The following is a 20613-nucleotide window of genomic DNA, read 5'->3' on the forward strand; positions in this document are numbered from 1 at the left end:
ATATTGCGAACCATGTCTGAAGTGTACAAAATGCCGTGTTTGGAAAAATAAAAAAAATAAAAAAAAAGGTCATCCTTTGTCAAATTCTATGAGCTTTTCTAAGTGTGCCTTCTTGCAATGCAAAATAGGATGTTGTCTTGGCAATGGTTCAAAGGTTTTTAGTAATTTCCTCAATTTTGCAGAACATCCACTCTGTCCCGATAGGAACTTAAATCCTAGCCTACTCTTTTAGAAGGTGAAAGAGATACTACTCAAGCAAATACTTTGTGGAATTCCAGTTCTTCATCAGAGCATTAAACTTGTTCTAAGTGATGAATAACAATTACAGGCATGAGGTGAGAGAGAGACATTACTCAAAATCATAACTGTTAATTTATATATAAGGATAAATTTTTAAGTTCCATGAATGTTTCTTAACTACAATATTTACAGGTATGAATGACTATTGTCTACATAGACAGAGATGAGAAGAATGTAGTGTGAAGAGCTGTAGGATGCGACATTTATTTCATTTAGAAATGCAACAAATCTGGTCAGTACTGGTATATAGTTGTTGATGAGTCCTGAAATCCTGAAGGCTCTTTGCTTTGCACATGCTTGAGATGGAGGACTACCACATGCACAACAGATTAGTGAGGCAATCTCAGAAAATCTTTTTTCTTTGGACTGCTTATACCGGTTCAGCTGTTTGTCTGCTTTTCCATATGATTGGAGCCACCACCATCCAAACTGCAAAAAATAATTATAATTTTCTTTAAGTAGTCTCGGTAGTCTACGCCATTTTGTACTTCCAAAATGACATAATCAAACATACATACAAGAACTGTTGAGACGAGTTCTTGAATTTTATGTGAATTTGAGTTTCAGTTAGGTACTTACCATACACACAGAACGCCAGCCATTCATTTACTATTCTGACCCAAGTACTGGTCCATCCCACATCAATTGTCCACCTGCAAAGAGGTCAATTATATTCCTATTTAGGTAAGAAGTCTTGCCATTTTTCAAAATGTTATTTTTCAATTATTTTTCTTTCTTCTCAGAGTTGCTTATCATTCATGAACTTGTTGTCAAAGACATATTTTGCAAAGTGATCAGATCCTCAAGGCATGTTTCTGAAACTTTGGGTTTTGTCCTTTCTTTCTATTTACAGAATTCGTACCAGAAAACTCTATAAAGAATAACTTGGCTCATTTTAGAAAAATGGACTATCAAATTGGCAATCAATTGCAAAATTATCACTGCCACACCATTTGGATAAAATGTCTGTATAAAAGGAATGTTTTTAAAGCGTTTTCCCTCTGAAAAGCACCCATCAAAAAGAAGAATTCTGCAAAAAATGAGTACTTACCTTTTCATGTCATGATGCATATTCCAACCAATCAAAAGCATTGCGAAGTACATGGCTCCTGTGGCAAAAACAAAATGGAAGAAGCCAAAACCATATGGAAGATCATCTTCTTCCTGTTTTTCATCCTTCCTGAACTGCACCAGATGTCAGTACATTTTGTGAACATGTCTAGCTAACTGTAAGAGGTTGAGTGAGATAAACCTGAAAGCATTTGGAATCAATGCCTGTTGAAAACGTTGCAATAACTATTGCGACCATCGCAACAATAAAACTCTGCAGAGATGAGAGATCCATCATTATTCTGGGAAAAGAAATCCAAATACTTTGCAACAAAAACTGTGTCAACTACAGTTTCAATAACGTGGTTGTGATTAGAAAACTATATTGACTTCAAGGTTTGACATAAATTCTACTCTCTCACAAAGAACTACTCTAAATGGTGTACTTAAAGAAAAAGGGGGTCAGTGATTAGTGTGATAGGAAAATTTCGAGGACAGTCACTTTGTGCAATAATATCAAAGGTTAGATCTGTGCCAAGTCTAACCCTCCCAGCATCAATCAACAGAGCCCACACTGGACAATGGCTTTCTCATGTAACTTGGATGAAAAGGACAACAAATGGTGCTTTAGTGTGACTTTAGCATTCCACTCATATTTTAGTCAAAATCTATATAACGAGCAACATAATCAACTATATATACCACATGGAACATGATGTTAGACAAGAATCAATGACGTTAAAATGGTAACTTTATATTGTATATATTAGGAAACAAATGGCAATCTAATTCAATAGTTGTGAACATTGACATTCCTCTTTGAGAAAATTGGGAAAGAGTACATCTATCTCGCAAACAAAAGGTTGAGATATCCCTTGAAATGCACCAAATGTAACCAAAAAGGATTATTAAAGTTACCAAGGGCGGGCTGTAGTCTAGTGTTACTTCGAAAGTAGAGATTGAGGGTTCAAGTCGGGTATGTGGGTGAGTGAGTTTCTTGCCAAGATAAAAATAAAAATAAAAATAAAAATATATATAGATTAGTATGAGTTTACACTTTCAAAAAATTTCCCCTTCAATATTTATAGACAAAACATTAAAGATTATTAAGCAATCCAAAATATTACTATGATGGTAAGCCAATCTCCCTTGACTGCAGCTTCCGACTTCCTGATGCATCTTTCTTCTGGTGGCTCACTGTGAACATAAAGATGTGATTAGTTATGAAAGTTGGTTGAAGATGAAACTACAAACAAAGAAATTGAACCAAGCTGAGAAATCAAATCAGTTCAATTTAAATTGTCGTAACATAGTAATAATATTTTGACCAACTGTTCATTTCATATTTAAATGAACTTCAATATCTAACCTTTGATTTGGGGGGAAAGGCAAGTAGATGTAGGAAGACAAATACACAAGGTAATGCATGCACAATTTGCAGCAAGTGCAAATCTCTAAAAGTTGGTAAGGGCAAGGAAATCTGCTTTTGCACTTGGTGACTCATAGCAATACCATTTAGGGACAACAACATGACACTTTAGTTAAATGATATGGAGTAATGGTAAAAGTGGGACCCTCTTCTCTTTCTTTTTTTCCATTTAATCAATGAATTTAGTTTGCTGTAGTTACATGGTAAGGGTAGAATGCAGATTGAAAAGCAGTAAAATTATTGAGTATGACAGAAAATATAAAAAATTAGAGACCATGCCTTCTAATGGCAGACCAACAGAGGAATACCACATAAAGCCCCATAAACCCTGGAGTCAAGAAGCCAGCATTCACCTGTTTCAGGAAATATATATGCATTTATATATATGAAATTATCTCAGAACATGAATGAACAGGAAAATATTGTGAATAAGCTTACTTTCGGGTGGCGGGAGACACTGGTCATGAGTTGGAGGAGTACTAGTGTCCAGGAGATGAAGAAAATGTTGAGAAGACATGATGGCTCTGGAGCATACCAAATGTACATCAAAATGATCCCAAGTATACATACGACATATGCACCAGTTGCTAATAACATTACATAGATGTGGCTGTGATGCAATTTTTTCAAAAAAAAAAAAAAAAAAATCAGTAACAATTCCAGATAAATTATAACTGGATAATGTGTACAGAGAAATTGTTATGTGTTTCAAAAAGATCTATCAGAAAATTGCGTAGGCGTTCTTTTGCTTACTTAGGCAATCTAGGCACCTATCACTTGGGTCAGATAAGCCCAATGTGGAATGTGACAGGTTGTCCCTTGCTAATTCCCAGGCAAATAAGGCTTAAATACAGTCTCGGTTGCCTGAATTTGTTTGCATGCTAATAATACTGTTTGTATTAAGCGGAAAAGCAAAGAAGATTTATGTTCATAACAGTTAAAATGAGAAGACATTTACCATCTGTCTGCATGTTTGTCGGACTGACAACAATCATTCAGCCATCTAATGAAGCTGATTATGCTAATTAGCTGAATCAGTAGAAAGACCCTGTAAAGAATTGTGAAAAAGATCAGAAACAAAAAGGCTTCAGGCAACTTTATGGACTGGACAAGGATACAAAAGGTTTCATTTAAACTTCCAGAACTAGTTCCTACTGAAAGCATTATTTTATGCATGATTTAAAGACAAAAGAATATAAGAGGAATCAATAATACCCAGCGCCAAAATGTGCAATTTCCCCTGCCAAAACATGATGCATCAGTGGTGTGCTAAATAATCTGAAGCCATAAGAATTATGATATCTTATAACTGAAACACAAAAAGGAAATAATAATTACTGCAATGTTGTAAGAAGACTGAATTACACTAACCGTAAAGCTGAATAATGGCTGAAGGAACAAAAAGAGGCAGCGCGACAAGTGCAATCATTAAGAGAACCTTGGCAGTCCACCATCCAGAATGCCACAATTCTCTAGATTCATTTAATTTAGATGTACCAGCTGTAGAAAGAAACATAGTGAAATAGAATGTCTAATATACTATTAAGGCTCACTCTGATTTAACTACAAATAAATGGAAGATTTTAGCAGTAACTAATCCGACAATTTGACATAAAGCTCAGTGACATATTAAAGGAACCATAATTTTCCTATCCGTACAGAAATGTGGACTTGAAACTCAACCAAGCCAGTTATAAGTCAAATATATATAGTACTTGAATTGTATTCTTTCCCAGTGTAGCAATGATCACTTCTTTCTTAATTTTCATGGGTCAAAACTCCACCGCATGTAAGAACTCCAATAACGGCTTGAAACTCCTCTCCTAGAAAAATAATTTGATATATAGAAGAATATATACCTTGATATACATTCTATGTTCTCACTATCAGTGCAAAAAGAATTCAATCAATTGTCACATTTTCGTTTGAAAATCTAATTGTAAACCATGATATTTATAACTTATTCCTGCCGAAAATGTGGTTTTCTGTCCTAAACTGTACACGGAAACCTCTTCTAGAAGAGGTCTCATACACCTAGGGATAAATTGAGGTCAACTATTTTACTGAAAAACTCATATTACTAAGAACTAAACAAAAATGGGAAGGATACAAAGCATCCCATGCTCACTCGCAAAACTCCTTCCGTGCCCAAACAGTCTTTGCCGCCGTGGCATCCTTTCAGCCCTGTAACCATATCAAGTCATATTAGCATCACATATTATTTATAGTCTGGAAATTTATTTACTGGTGTCTCATTGACAAAATGGAGACAAAAACTTTCATGGTTCAGGTCAGACTCTGGCAGCTCTACTGTAACTACAAAATTCACATGACAAAATGCTGGCTGGTTATTGTATTTGTGAAAAGGCTTTTGGAAGAAAATATAAGTTTCTTAAGAAGTCTAAAAGAAAGGCATTTCATAAAATCCTAAAACTGATCCAAGAAACTTCTAGCGGTGGCCCATTTTTTCCTTTTCTTTCTCTATGTTCAATGCAAATTATAGATCTTAATCTCTACATGCTAAGTAAATTACAATGGAGCCACCGAACTTGTAAGACACGTCTAAAGGCACCCTTGGCTCTCTTGATTAGCTTCCAAGAAAAAGAAAAAGAAAGAAAAAAAAAAAAAGAACTATTCAAGGTACTTAGTAACTTTCTTTAGTGGGCTGTCAACAAGTTGTTAGCTGTAATTAGTAGGCGGAGACAGAATCCACTTGTTGGTAGTAAGACCTGAACTGAAGTAGTATGATGACAACTAACAGACTGTACTACTACTAGTTTTCAAAATGATTAAGCTCTCTTTGTTAAGTTGCAGAAAGTAAATGCACAAATTCAAGAATTTAATCAGTCTTACTCTCCATTTCAGTCAAGGCACTCCGACCATAATCCCGAACAGCCCATGCAAGCAAATTTGTAATGAGAAACATTAGGCCATAGACATATCTGGCCATCCAAGGGTTGGAGCCATAATAGAATTGACTGAACCAAGAGCCCTTCATGAGCTTGGCATACCGATCAATACTATTGTTTGTGGTGCCCTCCATTTCAGCTTCAATTTTTGCAGTAGTCGTCTATGACAGAGAGGATCAATGGAGGAGTAAAGAGCTAGTGAACTTCATTTCACTAGCTCCTCTTCATCTGCAATTCATGCAACAATGATATTAAGCAGGACATAATGAAGTGTTTTTGCTAAGTGCGACAATGTTCAAGAAATGAGTGACTTGTGTCAACCGTGATGAGTCAAACTTTAAAGGGCTAAAACTGGAACTAATTAAGTATTTTCAGCCAGTGTGTTTTATATGAATCAGAAAACAAAGCCCCACATAAAGATTCCTTGGGATTGTAAAGGAGCATTTCACATCACCTCACTACTAAACAGAGTGACGCTATAAATGGATATTATCTACTTATAAGATCTTCACTATAGTAACACTTGGCCATGTGTGTGTATCGGTATTTTTTTGGCAAGTGTTTCTCATGAATTGTGACAAATGCGGAGATACAAGAAAAATAGATTTGACAAAATTCTTTTTAAGAGTGTCAATTCTGTCAATTGCAAGTCATAGTAATTGGATCTTAATTCTAATTCACTTCAGGTGATCAAAGTGGACAAAAAATGAAAATCTCAAACATTCATTTATTTAGAAAATTATAAATTTTTATGGATATACAATATGTTGCAGGGCATCATAGTACTGTAGAAGGTGACTTGTCTAGAGTTAGCACAACAATATTGACATTATCAAAGCAAATAATTCCTTCAGTGCAATTCCTCCTCATGGCAAAACTCTTAAATAATTTTCTTGAAGGCTGTTCCCTCAAGGACGCATCAATTTCTTTTCGGAACATCAATGTAATAAACACTAGGGTTTAATTGGTCATAGATTGGACAGTTTTCACTAACGAGTGCTTATTTTGCTTTGCTCTTTGGAGAAAGAAACAATTATGGTAGACCAAAACTGAGCATAAATGAAGAAGAAAAATCCTATATTTTCCTTGATAATCTAGTAAAATTTAGCATAAAAATATAAGGATTGGTGAATTTTGATGAATCAGGGACCATAAATAAATACACTTTCAATCATATGAATAATGCCTCAAAAACATCCTCCACAATACCAATTTTGAATGTATATACCTATATTACCATACCAAGGACCAATCTCTCTACATTCAAGTTGTAATCAAGTCTTATAGGCGCGAATAGAGAACATAGACACAGATAAATAATCAAACAGATCAATTACGTATTCAATAGTTTCATGAACATACATACATACATACATATATATATATATATATATATGTATAATAATGTCATAATAATAACAATAGCACATTCAAGATTGAAATATATAGAAATGTTGAATATGTGATGAGAGTTGTTGAAGACATACCTGAGAAGAATACCGATGAAGGCCTCGAGATCTAAAGCCCACAAATGAGTTTCTTCCTACAGAAGCTCACAGAACACTCTTTCTCTTTCGATACCTTTTACCATCACAAAGAAAACAACAAAGAAAGAGAGAATTTTAATTTTTCCTGTCTTGTTTGTTCTTTATCTTTCTTTGTTTCTGTTTTTATTTTCTAAAGTAGTTTGCTTATATATATATATATATATATGCGCGTGTATATAGAGTGAGAGAAAAAAAGAGAGATTTGCTTTATGGAGCATTACTTTGTTGCTTGGCTTCATCTTCTTTTTTTCCCGCCGAAGCTTTCTGTTTCCGCTTCAGGTGATTTGTCGAAACACAATAATAGGTATCTCTTCAAAGCAATTAGTGGACGGAGACGATCAATGCGCGTGGTCACAATAAATGGCTTATTAACGGCAAAAAATGCTTAAAACTATGATTAAGTGGCTTAGTGCTATTTCAAGTCATCATTCATTTTATATTAATACAAGTAACACCAAAAAAATTACTGACTTATATACTGGTAGTTTTTTTTTTTTTTTTTGCAATTATATATCATTTACACAACCACAATAAAACTGTTATTACTGTCAAATAGCAATAAAATAAAAATTACATCATTAGTCATTAAATACATTCACTTGAGTTTTACATAATATTTATGTGAATGGTAGTTGATGTTACCACGATGTTATTAATATTTCTCACGGCAATCCTTACTCATATAAAATGAATCAAATTTGCCCCACTATCAAACTTCTTATCATTACTATATACAAACTTTTGATCTTTAAAGCCACTTAAATATTATTTTCCAAAATAAAATTAGACCCCCACTGTAATAGTTATGATTTTATATATATATACATATATATGTACATATATATTAAAGTTATAAGATAATTATTTTATTTCAAAAGGTAAGTGGCCCCACCAATATATTAAACTTGCCATGAGGCCATTACACAGACTTATTGGTTTCTCTCTCTACTGCATCACTCTTCCTCTTGGCAGTTTCATTTTCTTTTTTTCTTTTTGCAATTTCAAGGCTTGATCTAGCTTTACTTGTTTGGAATTTTGATAGAACTTTATGAAGCAAAGTCGGAGAGTTCGAGGCCTTCAATTTGATAGGAGCCAAATATCATTTAGCCAAGCCTAGGGATTCTGAAATTAGGGCTTGGATTTGGAGATTTTTGGGATTTTTACTTCCATTGAGGTAGGGGTGTTCTAATCTACAACTTTTTGGGTTTTTTGTGAATTTTTCCCCTTAAATTTGATCCTAAGCATACTAATTTTTTATTACCTAGCTTCTTGTTATTGTAGTTATGTGTAATAAAAATGATAAATGTGTTCCATGTGTTATTTGAGTTCATATACATGATTATTTTCATTACGATAAATGAGCATACTTAGTGTTGATATGTTGTATGTTAATTTTTTTTTTTTTTATTACTTTGAAAAATTGATGCTATGGTTATGAAAAAAAAAAAAAAAAAAAAATTGAATGTTTAGAAATATCTATTAAATTGTGATGATGATGTAAATGGAATGTGTGAAATCATATAGTTAAATTGATGATTTGAAGCATGAAACATTCATGCATCCATTAGGAAAGAAAAATGGGGGAAAATATTTGTTAGAACAAACGAAATTGTTTTGGAAAAAATATTTTCTAAAAGTGTTGCGAAAACCGGACGCCTAGGAGGCGCCTAGTGGTCCGTGATGTTGGTGTAGTCTAGAAAGGAATGTAGTTGAGTTAACTAGACCGGATGCGACGCATTTGTGGTCGTGAATAGTTAACTAACCTTCATTTCGTGATGCTTTGGATGTGCCTTGGGTCATATTATACTGACGGTTTGGTTGTTAAAACGAAATTGTTTCGGAAACGAGGAGCGACATTTGCATAACATTGCACTTCATGACATTGTGGGAAAATTTGTGATTTGTTGACATTTGCTAGATACTTGTTGCTGTGGTTGAGAATATGTATTCCACATGGTATGACCCCGTTCCTTTTTGCCCATTCTTTGTGTGAAATTCACGTGAACATAAGAAGTGTGTCTTAGACACTTCCTACTGAGCTTATGATCACCCCATTATTTTTAACATTTTTCATGATACGGAAAAGAAGTGGCGGATGACGATCCACCACAAGTTTAGACGAGATTGAAGATCTATTTTATTTTGCTATCTTTTGTATTAGAATTCTAATATTTTATAAATGTAATCTTAACTATTTTGTGAAACTTTAGTTTAATCAGTATAATATTGTAAGTTATGGACTTTTAAATTTTAGCTACATTTTATGGACTGTAACTTGATGTAACTAAGATGTGTTCCTTATTTGGATGAGGGAGGAAGAAGATTTTTGATATGTATGTAATCATTTTGGGAATGTGATATAATAATTATATTGTGCGTTGGGACATGATAGGTTATTTTTAAGGCCTAGTGAGGTCATTGCATCTTTTTTTGTATTTCAATAAGTTGTAGAGGGACTTTTTCTGCGGAGGTCATGCCAAAATTTTATATATTTTATTATTGTTATTTTGGTATCTTTTTGGGTCGTTACAAATTTGGTATCAGAGCGATGGTTCGAATATCATTAGGGCGACGGATAGAAGCCTACCTAGGATTGCATAGGGAGTTGAGTTATTTGTTTACTTGTTTAATTGCTTCTGTGATTGCATGCTTATATGCTTATGTGTTAAGGTGTTTATGTTAGAAAATATATACTTCATGTGACATTTAAGATATAACAAACTTTATACTAATATGTCATGAGATAATTAATAATATGCCAAAATAAAGCAATAAAATAATAATAATAAATAAAGAACCTGGACCGAGGCTAGTATTGAATACTATGTCTTTAAGACAGATTCGCCCCGCTATGGTGCTAACGGACTCAGTGGCTTCTATCTCCCAGGATACAACGGTCTACATCTACCAGTAGTAGCACTACAAACTCGTGGATACAGCGAACCTCCTCCATGTAATACTCTCTCTGACTAAAAAATGCATATATACTATATAAATGCTGAATTGGGTGTAATTCGAACGTGGTTCGGACCAATCTTAACATGGCTCGATGAAATTGGATTAGGGTCTAAGTGGTTCGGACCACTTAACCTATGGTTTGAACCTACTTGGGTTGGGTTCAAGTCTAAAGAGGGAGATAGAAAAATATGAAATGAACGATTTTCAAATGATCCAAAGGGGGGTATTTATAGGCAACAAGGTGCCTTTTCAGATTGGGTGTGTCTCTTCATCATTGGACACAACCATTTATATGTATCTTTTCATCATTGGACACATCCCTCTAATTGGTTGCAATGGTTCACATGGTGTCTGTTCACCAATAGATACATCCACTCCAATAGGTTGCAATGGTTCACATAAATAGTTATGTCTGTTGATTTTGAGTTGCAACCCTTTAGAAACAGATGCAACCCTTTAGAAACAGATGCAACCCTTTGGAAAAAAAAACTAACTTTTAATTTAAATTCAAAAACCAACCACCAATTTAAATAAGCCCAGCCCAAAATTAAAAGTCCAATCCAAGATTCCATTTAGTAAAAAGAATAATTGGATTTTACAATTAAGCCCAACCCCAAGCCCAAGCCCAAGCCCAAGCCCAAGCCCAGATTTAGCTTATTTAAATTTCAATTAGTTTCAACATTTTTTTCCATGTGGGACAAACACTTCCCACATTTTGCATACCCATTTAGGCTTATCAAAACACCACACTTTGGAGCTAATTTCTCATTCATCCAGAAACGGATTTGAGAAAGTAAATATACCACGTTCATCTCCTTGCGGAGAGAAACGTGCTCGTTTATAGATCCAAAAAAAATTATTAGCAGAATTTATTCCAAATCCCATCCAAAGTTTATGTTTTTAATGCCCCCGTTTCCAACAGTTTAATTATTTGAAAGGCATGTTTAATTGTTTAACTACTTATATGATTACGTGTTAAGTACTTAGTGTTGTTGTATATTATTAGCATGATCATGTTTATCATTAGTTGGGTATTCTGGTAATATAGAAGGTGTTTATGTGTTTCCATTCTTGTCAAGTCATTGTGTGAGGATTTCGTTCTCATGCATATTTTAGTGTCATCATTTTTTCCGTTTCCTTTTTCTTATAGCGTCATGCCACCACAAAGGGATTCCGGGGAAAGTTCTAGTTCCAATCCTGTGGAAAGGGATCAGGAGCAAGTTGAGGAAGATATCTTGTTGCGTGATTTGGTACCACCAAGAGGGGACAAGCGAGGGGGACTGTTGATCCACTTTTTCAGATAAATGAGGAGCAGTTGAGGTTAGCCATTCAAGTAGCTCTTTTTAATGCATTTCGACAGGTAAGTGCATCATCGTCACAGTTTGTCCCGCCACCGGCACCACCACCACTACCACCTCCAAATACAAATGAGTCAGATGATACTCTTTATTACATTGCAAAGTTTGTGAAATCAATGCCAACTTTGTTTGAGGGCGGTCCAGATCCGCTTGTTGCGGATAGTTTCATGGATAGGGTGGAGAAGCATATTAATACCATGAATTTGGCAACGGACAAGTTGAATATCACATTGGCGACTTACAATTTTGTTGGTGATGTTGAGATATGGTGGAAGACCATTTCACACACGCATGATTTGGATACTATGACATATGATACTTTTAAGAAATTGTACTATGAGAAGTACTTTCCGGCGCCTAAGCGGAGGGAACTAAAGAAGGAGTTTGATGGGTTGAAGCAAGGAAATATGACAGTTGCTGTAATACCCCGTATTTTATTTCAGAGTTTAGTTTATTTAAAAAAATTCATTTATGTGAGGATTTCTTTACCTATTATTGTGCATACTACATTGTTATATTAAGTTCATTTAATGGTGCATGTAAATTAATTGTGTATATTAAAATAGTAAATTTATTCATTTAATTGTGCATGTATTATTATAATTAATTTTATTTGTTGATTATGTTTAATTAAGCAATATTAGTTAATTAAAGCATTATATTTATGTTATAAAGTATGATGATGATATAATGTGTTCTTATGTAATAGTAATAATAATAATAATAATAATAATAATTATAAAAGTTTATTAATAATAATATTAGTAATAATAATAATAATAGTTATAATAATAATAATAGTATTAAACCAATGTCATGATGAAATTAGAGATTAGGATAGGATTGCATCAATGTTTATAGGTGGAATTGAAGCCTTATGGTTGGGAAGATGGTTAGTAGATGAAAAAAATTAGATATTTGTAATATTTATATTATATATTTTGTATATAAATTAGCTAGCTTACCTTAGAAGAAAAGAAAGGGAGTTAGAAGCAAAGTATAAATTCTAGTGAGCTATTTTATAAGAGTGAAAGGAAAAGAAAGAGAGAAAGAAGCTTGGACCGGTGTAGGCGATTTTACCCGACTACGCGCAGACCGGCGGATTTATTTTAAATCCAAAAAGGCAAGTTACTATCTATTTTTCCCCTTTGAATCCATAAATTAATTGTTTAAATTATTTAGATTATGATGGGGCATTGAGAGCATGCTTAAATTTTATTAAATGATTTTTTTTAGTTTATTAAATTAATGAATTTTTAATTTGTTTAGGATGGTATATAATTAGTTATTATCCTATGATATTCAAAATATCTAAAAATATTTCCTTAGGGCATTAGGGATTTTTTTAGAATTTTTAGGAATTTTCCGGGCATTTTCTGTAAATTCCGGCGAGACTCCGGCGAGTTTTCCGGCCACCGGCAGTGAGGAAGGTGACCGGAGTTATCTGGTGTGTTGCGGTGTATTGTAACAAGCATGCGCATGGATCAGCAGCCGTTAGATGGGTTGTGAATCCTTAGATTGATTCGGTGTAGCGTGGCACACCATATGATGGTGCGCGCTAGCCATCACCCGTAGGATGAAAGGAGCATAGGTGGATTGATCCGGTGTGGCGCGCATGTAGGAAAGGTGATGCAGCCAACCAACCGGAGGACACCACGTCAGCAGGAAGCCATCAACGCGCGCGTGGGAGCGCGTGCGCGCGCGTGGAACTCTCCAGACGCACGTGGGAGCGCGTGCGCGCGCGTGGCTGATGCCAGACTCGCGTGGAGGCGCGTGGGAGAGTGGGGAAGGTTGGGCTGCGCGTGGGGAGGCTCTGGGAGGCGCGTAAGGGCGCGTGTGGGGTCCCTACAGCTGCTGGAAATTATCAGAATACCCCTAGGGCCTGTTTTGTAAATTCCAGAACCTTAAACTTGGATTTTTAGGTACTGTGTTGGTATTTACGGGTTTAACGGGTCACGAAATTATTATTTTAACACCCGTTACTTATTCTTATGACCGATTAATCTTTTCCAAGCATTTATTGGCTCGTTCACAGTACGGATACTAATGTGATTTATTTAACGACATTGTTAAATATAAATAGTGTTATTATCGTATTAAATGGTATCAAACATTACTGTTAAATTAAATAAGGCCATGGTTTTAGTCAGATAAATTATCCATGATATCTTATGGGATGTTTATACTGTTAATTGATATATAAACCATGATTATTATGCTGTGTGCATTTCAGGGAATAAATGGACTGTTTATTATGTCGCATTTATATTGTATGGATGTGTTGCCATATAGAACCATGTGAGCTGGCTAATAAGTTTAGACTCATTTATACCTTATGCATTCGTTGCTATAGACAGATGTGTGGCTGTCGGGGTATGTGGTTTAATATTATTGGCATGTGTTGCCTAATTTGTATGCTCAGTATATTCATCAGTACTTTGAGAGGTGTTATCACTGTGTAGTTCGTTATAGTCTGTGATGTCAGTATCGTGCACCATGTATAATAGCTGATTTCCCGGGTAGGGAAAGGCGACACTTGACCACCTAGTGTGAGTCTAAGTGATCACCGTCTATTCTGGTTGAGGTCATGTTATACATGGGATAGTTCCCTTAGGATGTATACAGCTATAGTACTCAACCGATTCCTAATGATTAATTTATTTGATTCTCTTATTTGGGTCATAGTAGAGAGGACTTGCTCGTGGGGTTGACCCACCATTGTTGTTATTTCAGGATACGGTCAGTATCCGTTTCAAGGCTGAGGTTAGCAGTGTGGGACCACCATCCGAACTCATCTACTCTTACGATCCAGTTCAGGGTAGAAGTTTTATGTAATACTTCAGTTTCAGTTTTTATTTACTTTTGACGTTGAACTCTCAGGGTTATATTTAGGGATCCCTGACGTAGGATTTCCAAGTTGTAATGAAGTACTGTATTAAATAAAGGATGGATGGATGTTGTATTATTTAATGTTTTTTTCCTGTCTAAATTCTTTTATTTCCATCATTTTGTATTCCATGCTTGTATATTGCCAATTGTTTTTGATATCCCTCGTTTTTCGTGTATAAGCCTGATCAACTTATGCGTGGAAAATGTGGGGGTGTTACAGTTGCAGAGTATGAGAACAAGTTTACATCGCTTTTGAGGTTTGCACTAAGGATTGCCAATGATGAGGAAGGAAATATAGAGAAATTTGTCGATGGCCTCAATCTTACTATCAGGCCAATTGTAGCTACCTCAGAACCGACAGAGTATGCAAAAGCAGTGCGAAAAGCCTTAGTGGTTGAGGCTGAGAGCAAAGACAGCAAGGCTATCAGGGAGTCGTACAAGTATAACAGGGGTATGAGTGCTTTCTCCGAGGGACAATCAAGTAAGAAACAAAAGCATAAGCAGTTAGGGTTCAAGGGACAGCAGTCAGTCAGATCCACACCCACAGCTTCAGTGTCCATGGGTCTTCTAGACTGAATGTTACTTATTTTAGATGCGAACAGCCAGGACATTACAAGTCCCAATACACTCAGGCTCAGGTAGCTCAAGTGATTTGTTTCAAGTGTTGGCAGTCAGGGCATCACAAGTCCCAGTGTACTCAGATTCAGGTGGCGTCTAGGGAATGTTTCGGGTGTAGCCAGCAAGGCCATCGGGTGAAAGATTGTCCACTGCGGGGCAGTGGTTTGGACAGAGGTGGGGGTTCACAGCAAAGGCAGATGCAGTATGCCATGGTTCAGTCAGGATTTCGACCGCCACCACCACCTCAGCCATCTCAGCCCAGAGTTCTCGACCGGGTAGGGAAGCTTCTTCGAGTGCACCCACTCAGCAATCTGGTTATTAGGCAGGCAGTTCTCAGGGGCAGGGGACCCAAGGTCGCGTGTTTGCACTTACTTCAGCCGAGCCACCATCCAGTCCTTCAGTTGTCAGGGGTATGTTTCTTGTGTTCCATTCTTGGGCTTGTGTATTGTTTGATTCTGGTGCTTCCTATTCATTCATTACTTCATCATTTGCACGGGCATTGGGATTGGAGGTCAGTCAGTTAGACAAACCACTTTGTGTTGACACGCCTATTGGGGATTCAGTCACTCTTTGTAGAATTTGTCGGGGTTGTTCTATTACCATTGCTGGACGTGTTTTTGAGTTCGATCTCATCCTTCTTTAGATGACAGGGTTTGATGTCAATCTTAGGATGGACTGGTTGTTATCCTTCAGAGCTGTCATTGATTGTTTCAGAGGTAGAGTTTCAGTATGTACCCCGGATGGGGATTGTTTCTGTTTTGTGGGAGATCGGTATAATCCTCTCACTCATTCATTCTATCGTGTTAGGGGTTGGGATCGGCATACGTTCTTCTTGGCTAGCCTTTTTGTGTATGATGATGTTGAGTTTTGTGGGGTTGATTATCCAGTGGTTATGCGCGACTTTTTGGATGTGTTTCCAGAGGACTTGACTGAGTTGCCTCCACACCAAGAGGTAGAGTTTGCTATTGATTTGATGCCTGGTACTGCGCTAATTTCTATGGCACCGTATCGTATGACACCGATTGAATTAGAAGAATTGAAGAAACAACTTGATGATTTAAGAATGAAAGGCTTCATCCGACCGAGTGTGTCACCGTGGGGTGCACCGGTCTTGTTCGCTAAAAAGAATGATGGTTTTTTGAGGTTGTGCATTGATTACCGAAAGTTGAATCATGCCACCATCAAGAACAAGTATCCTTTGCCAAGGATAGATGATTTATTTGATCCGTTGAAATGAGCCAGTTGTTTTTCGAAGATCGACTTGAGGTCAGGTTATTATCAGTTACGGGTCAGAGAGAAGGATATTCCAAAGACCGCTTTCCGTACGCGGTATGGGCATTATGAGTTTCTTATCATGCCCTTTGGTCTGACTAACGCACCAGCAGCATTCATGGATCTAATGAACTGTGTCTTCCACGATTACTTGGATCAGCTTGTGGTAGTTTTCGTGGATGACATTCTTGTGTATTCATGGACTCGGGAGGAGCATGAGGTCCATTTGAGTATAGTGTTGCAGATTCTACGGGAGCACCGTTTGTACGCCAAATATGAAAAGTGTGAGTTTTGGCTACAAGAGGTGAAGTTTTGGGGACATGTTGTCTCGAAATGTGGGGTTTCAGTTAATCCTTCAAAGATTGAGGCAGTTCTGAATTGGGAGCAACCCAAGAATGTTTTTGAGATCCAGAGTTTCCTTGGCCTAGCGGGTAATTATCGAAAATTTGTGAAGGATTTTTCCCGTTTGGCAGTTCCTATGACCAGATTGACCTGGAATGGGATCAAGTTTACATAAAATGAGGCATATGAGTCATCCTTTCAAAAGTTGAAAACAAGGTTGACTACGGCTCTAGTGTTGGTGATACCCGAGCGTGGCTTGGGTTATGTGATCTATTGTGATACCTCACGTGATGGTTTGGGTTGTGTACTGATGCAGGATGGTAGAGTAGTGGCTTATGGGTCTCGGCAGTTGAAGACTCACAAGCATAACTACCCTACTCATAATTTGGAGCTAGCGGCAGTCATTTTTGCCTTGAAGTGTTGGAGACACTATTTGTATGGTGGGAGAGTCTCAAGTACCTTTTCCCCAAAAGGACTTGAATAACAGACAGAGGCGATGGGTTGTGTGATACCCCCTGATTTCGGAACACGGATTGATCAAGTCCGCGCACAAAATCAAGGGATATCAAAACAATTTAAGTATTTAACAAGCACAGAATACAAAGATGAATAATAAAGAAGAAATAAACCGCTGAAGAAAACTAATAAATAAATATTACTTAATGATTCTCCAACAATTACAATTCGGAAATCCCATAACTCGAGGACCCCTTAAAACATTATTCAATAATCCAATACTATTTAAAAGTACACAAGATGAATAGACGAATGACAGTCTCCCAGCTGCGGATCCTCAACCTCGAGACTGGAACCTCTAATAACCTGAAAAATAAATCGTGGGTTAAACCCTACGAGCAAGTTCACTCTACCAGGCCTCTGAAAACCAATAAGCAGATCATCTCTGATCAAAACCAAACCTAATAAAGTTTTAACTTTAATAAAGCACGATATACATGTCTATATATAATTATATATACTATACTAATCACATCCATTAATAGGTTTATTAAATTTTCATACCTATTAAATAATTATTAGAATAATATTCATACCTAGACCAATCTACCATTTCATTTTATAAAAACTCCTTTGACCTTAATCCCATCCTAGTCAGTAGTTTAATCATTTAAACAACAAATTATAATAAAAGAAATACTCTATTTAATCCCAACCCGATAATGATTTTAATTGTTTAAATCACATATCCAAAATCCAAGTTTTGACAAATCATCCACGTCTTCCCCAATATTATTTTATTAATGTAAAATAATACACTAACCAGTAAGTACTAAACTATTCTCATTTAAGAATATCTAACCCTAATCCAATCCATACATACAACAACCATAGATGATATTTTCTAACACATAACAATGTAATTATGCTTTGGCAAATCAACCATGCCATTGTAAATATTTTTATTTATATATTGGCAATTCAACCATGCCTCCATAAGTATATTTATTTATACATTGGCAATTCAACCATGCCTCCGTGTATGTATATATTTATACATTGGCAATTCAACCATGCCTCCACAGGTATATTTATTCATACATTTAATTAGCAATTCATCCATGCTTTCCATATATGTATTCTATTCATACAAATATTTAGGTAATATATTTAATCATTTGACAATTCATCCATGCCCACACTTTAACCATGAATTAACTTTAAAATTAACAATACGCTAAATCATACATAGCCATCACATGCATATTATACGCATATCATTAATTTAACAACCAGCCTATTAAGATATGCCAAATAAGAATGATAATATTAATCATCTTAAATGATTTATATATATACCTACACATATGTTATATAATGTATATATGTGTTTAATAATCTTTGATTCTTTAATAATCTTTGATTATTTAAAATCAATATACATACATACATACATACATATATATATATATATATACATACATACATACATACATACATACATACATATATATATATATACATATATATATGTATGTATGTATGTATGTATGTATGTATGTATATATATATATATATATGTATGTATGTATGTATGTATGTATGTATATATACATACATACATACATACATACATATATATATATATACATACATACATACATACATACATACATACATACATACATACATATATATATATGTATATATACATACATACATACATACATACATACATACATATATATATATATATACATACATACATACATACATACATACATACATATATATATATATATACATACATACATACATACATACATACATATATATATATATATATATACATACATACATACATACATACATACATATATATATATATATATATATATACATACATACATACATACATACATACATATATATATATATATATATGTATACATACATACATACATACATATATATATATATATATACATACATACATACATACATACATACATACATACATATATATATATATATATACATACATATATATATATATATATTCATCCTTCCATACCACTCATAGACAAATTAAACTATATATACACATATATAAATAATTATAGACAAATTAAACTATATATACACATATATAAATAATTATATATATATATATATATATATATATATATATATATATATATACACTTCCTTCCATAACAAATTATTAATTTATTATATTTACACAAATTAGTGCATATGTCAGAAATAGTTTCCTTTAAATACTCCATATTGGTTTAAATAGTTTTCCGACACTTTCTCACTAAAACATAAATATCTCCTAGTAAGATGGGAATCTGATAATGAAATTGGTACCATTGGAAAGAAGACGAAAAATCCTTGAATTTGAGCTCAAGAATGACCCAATTTCGATTTAAAATGACTAAGTTATGACCGTTTTAATTTCTAGTGTCGAATTAGGCCCACATAGTTTCCCACGCGCGCCCACGTGCTTACTATGCACTTGCACGCGCTGGATTCAAGCCTCCTTGTGTGCTGGTATTGGCTAAGCTCTTTCAGCTACCGTGAGCTCACCACACTGAATCCATCACTTCCTTTATGCCGCATCCAATGGTCATAAATGAGTGCGCAAGTGAACACGCTCACACTAGATTATTTTCTATTAACTATAATAGATCTAAGGTCCAGATCAGCGAGTGCACCATCTTCTCATGGTCTGCAATACACCAAATAATCCCATAGTTGACCAGACCACTTCTATGGTCCAGATACACATGCGCACCAAAGTTTTATGCGCCGCGATGCACCATATCAATTCACATAAGTTTAATTAATCAAATGGCCCTAATTGGCGTATACACCCTATTATCCTACACCGCGCCGCACTGGATCAATTCTTTATTGTGCCGCCGCTCCACATGCGCCAGTTACCTAGTATATATAAATATATATATATATATATATATATATATATATATATAATTATTTTCCTAACAAATAATAGGAAAATAAATCCTAATAAATTCCTAAAAATATCAAAAAAATTCCAGAAATTTACAGAACAATTCTAGAAAAATAAAGAAACCATAATTAACTCTCTTGGGTCACAAATCCACCTATAGATTGATTTTAAAATATACATAACACCTATATATATCAATTAAAATCCAATAATCTAAAAATCAAATATAATAGTTTATACTTTTTAATTATTCCGATCTAACCATAATTTTTAAACAAATAAATTTAATTAAAGCCTTGATACTCAAGGTGAAATCCTTATGAGTTCTAAGAGGAAAGTTAGAGAAAACTCGCCTGAAGGTTTCGAAACGAAACCGACGCTTTAAGCTTTAATTATCTCTTCCAATTCCGACGTCCTCCTTTTCAGATCCGACCTCCTCCTTGTCAGCCCTTCTTCTTCCTCTCTCTCTGTCTGTTTTATTTTTCTAACGTGTAAAACCTTTAAC

The 20613-nt window shown here is 35.0% G+C and overlaps 1 protein-coding gene across 1 annotated transcript; it reads right to left on the reverse strand.

The window, feature by feature from the left end:
- Nucleotides 1-340: 340 nt before the first annotated feature.
- On the reverse strand, nt 341-7532 carry LOC132280012 (uncharacterized). The gene is made up of 14 exons (XM_059782114.1): nt 7457-7532; nt 7176-7269; nt 5633-5916; nt 4890-4963; nt 4151-4310; nt 3995-4019; nt 3738-3827; nt 3218-3389; nt 3059-3132; nt 2478-2547; nt 1553-1624; nt 1352-1485; nt 880-953; nt 341-729 (listed from the first exon to the last, which is right to left on the reverse strand). Exons 3-14 carry the CDS (start codon nt 5820-5822, stop codon nt 671-673), a joined length of 1194 nt encoding a protein of 397 aa, XP_059638097.1. The 5' UTR covers nt 5823-5916; nt 7176-7269; nt 7457-7532; the 3' UTR covers nt 341-670.
- Nucleotides 7533-20613: the final 13081 nt, after the last annotated feature.

This window comes from Cornus florida, unplaced genomic scaffold (genome assembly GCF_030987335.1).
Source record: "Cornus florida cultivar Cherokee Brave unplaced genomic scaffold, ASM3098733v1 CherokeeBrave_3.0.0_Hap2_Chr10, whole genome shotgun sequence".
Taxonomy (NCBI): Eukaryota; Viridiplantae; Streptophyta; class Magnoliopsida; order Cornales; family Cornaceae; genus Cornus; species Cornus florida.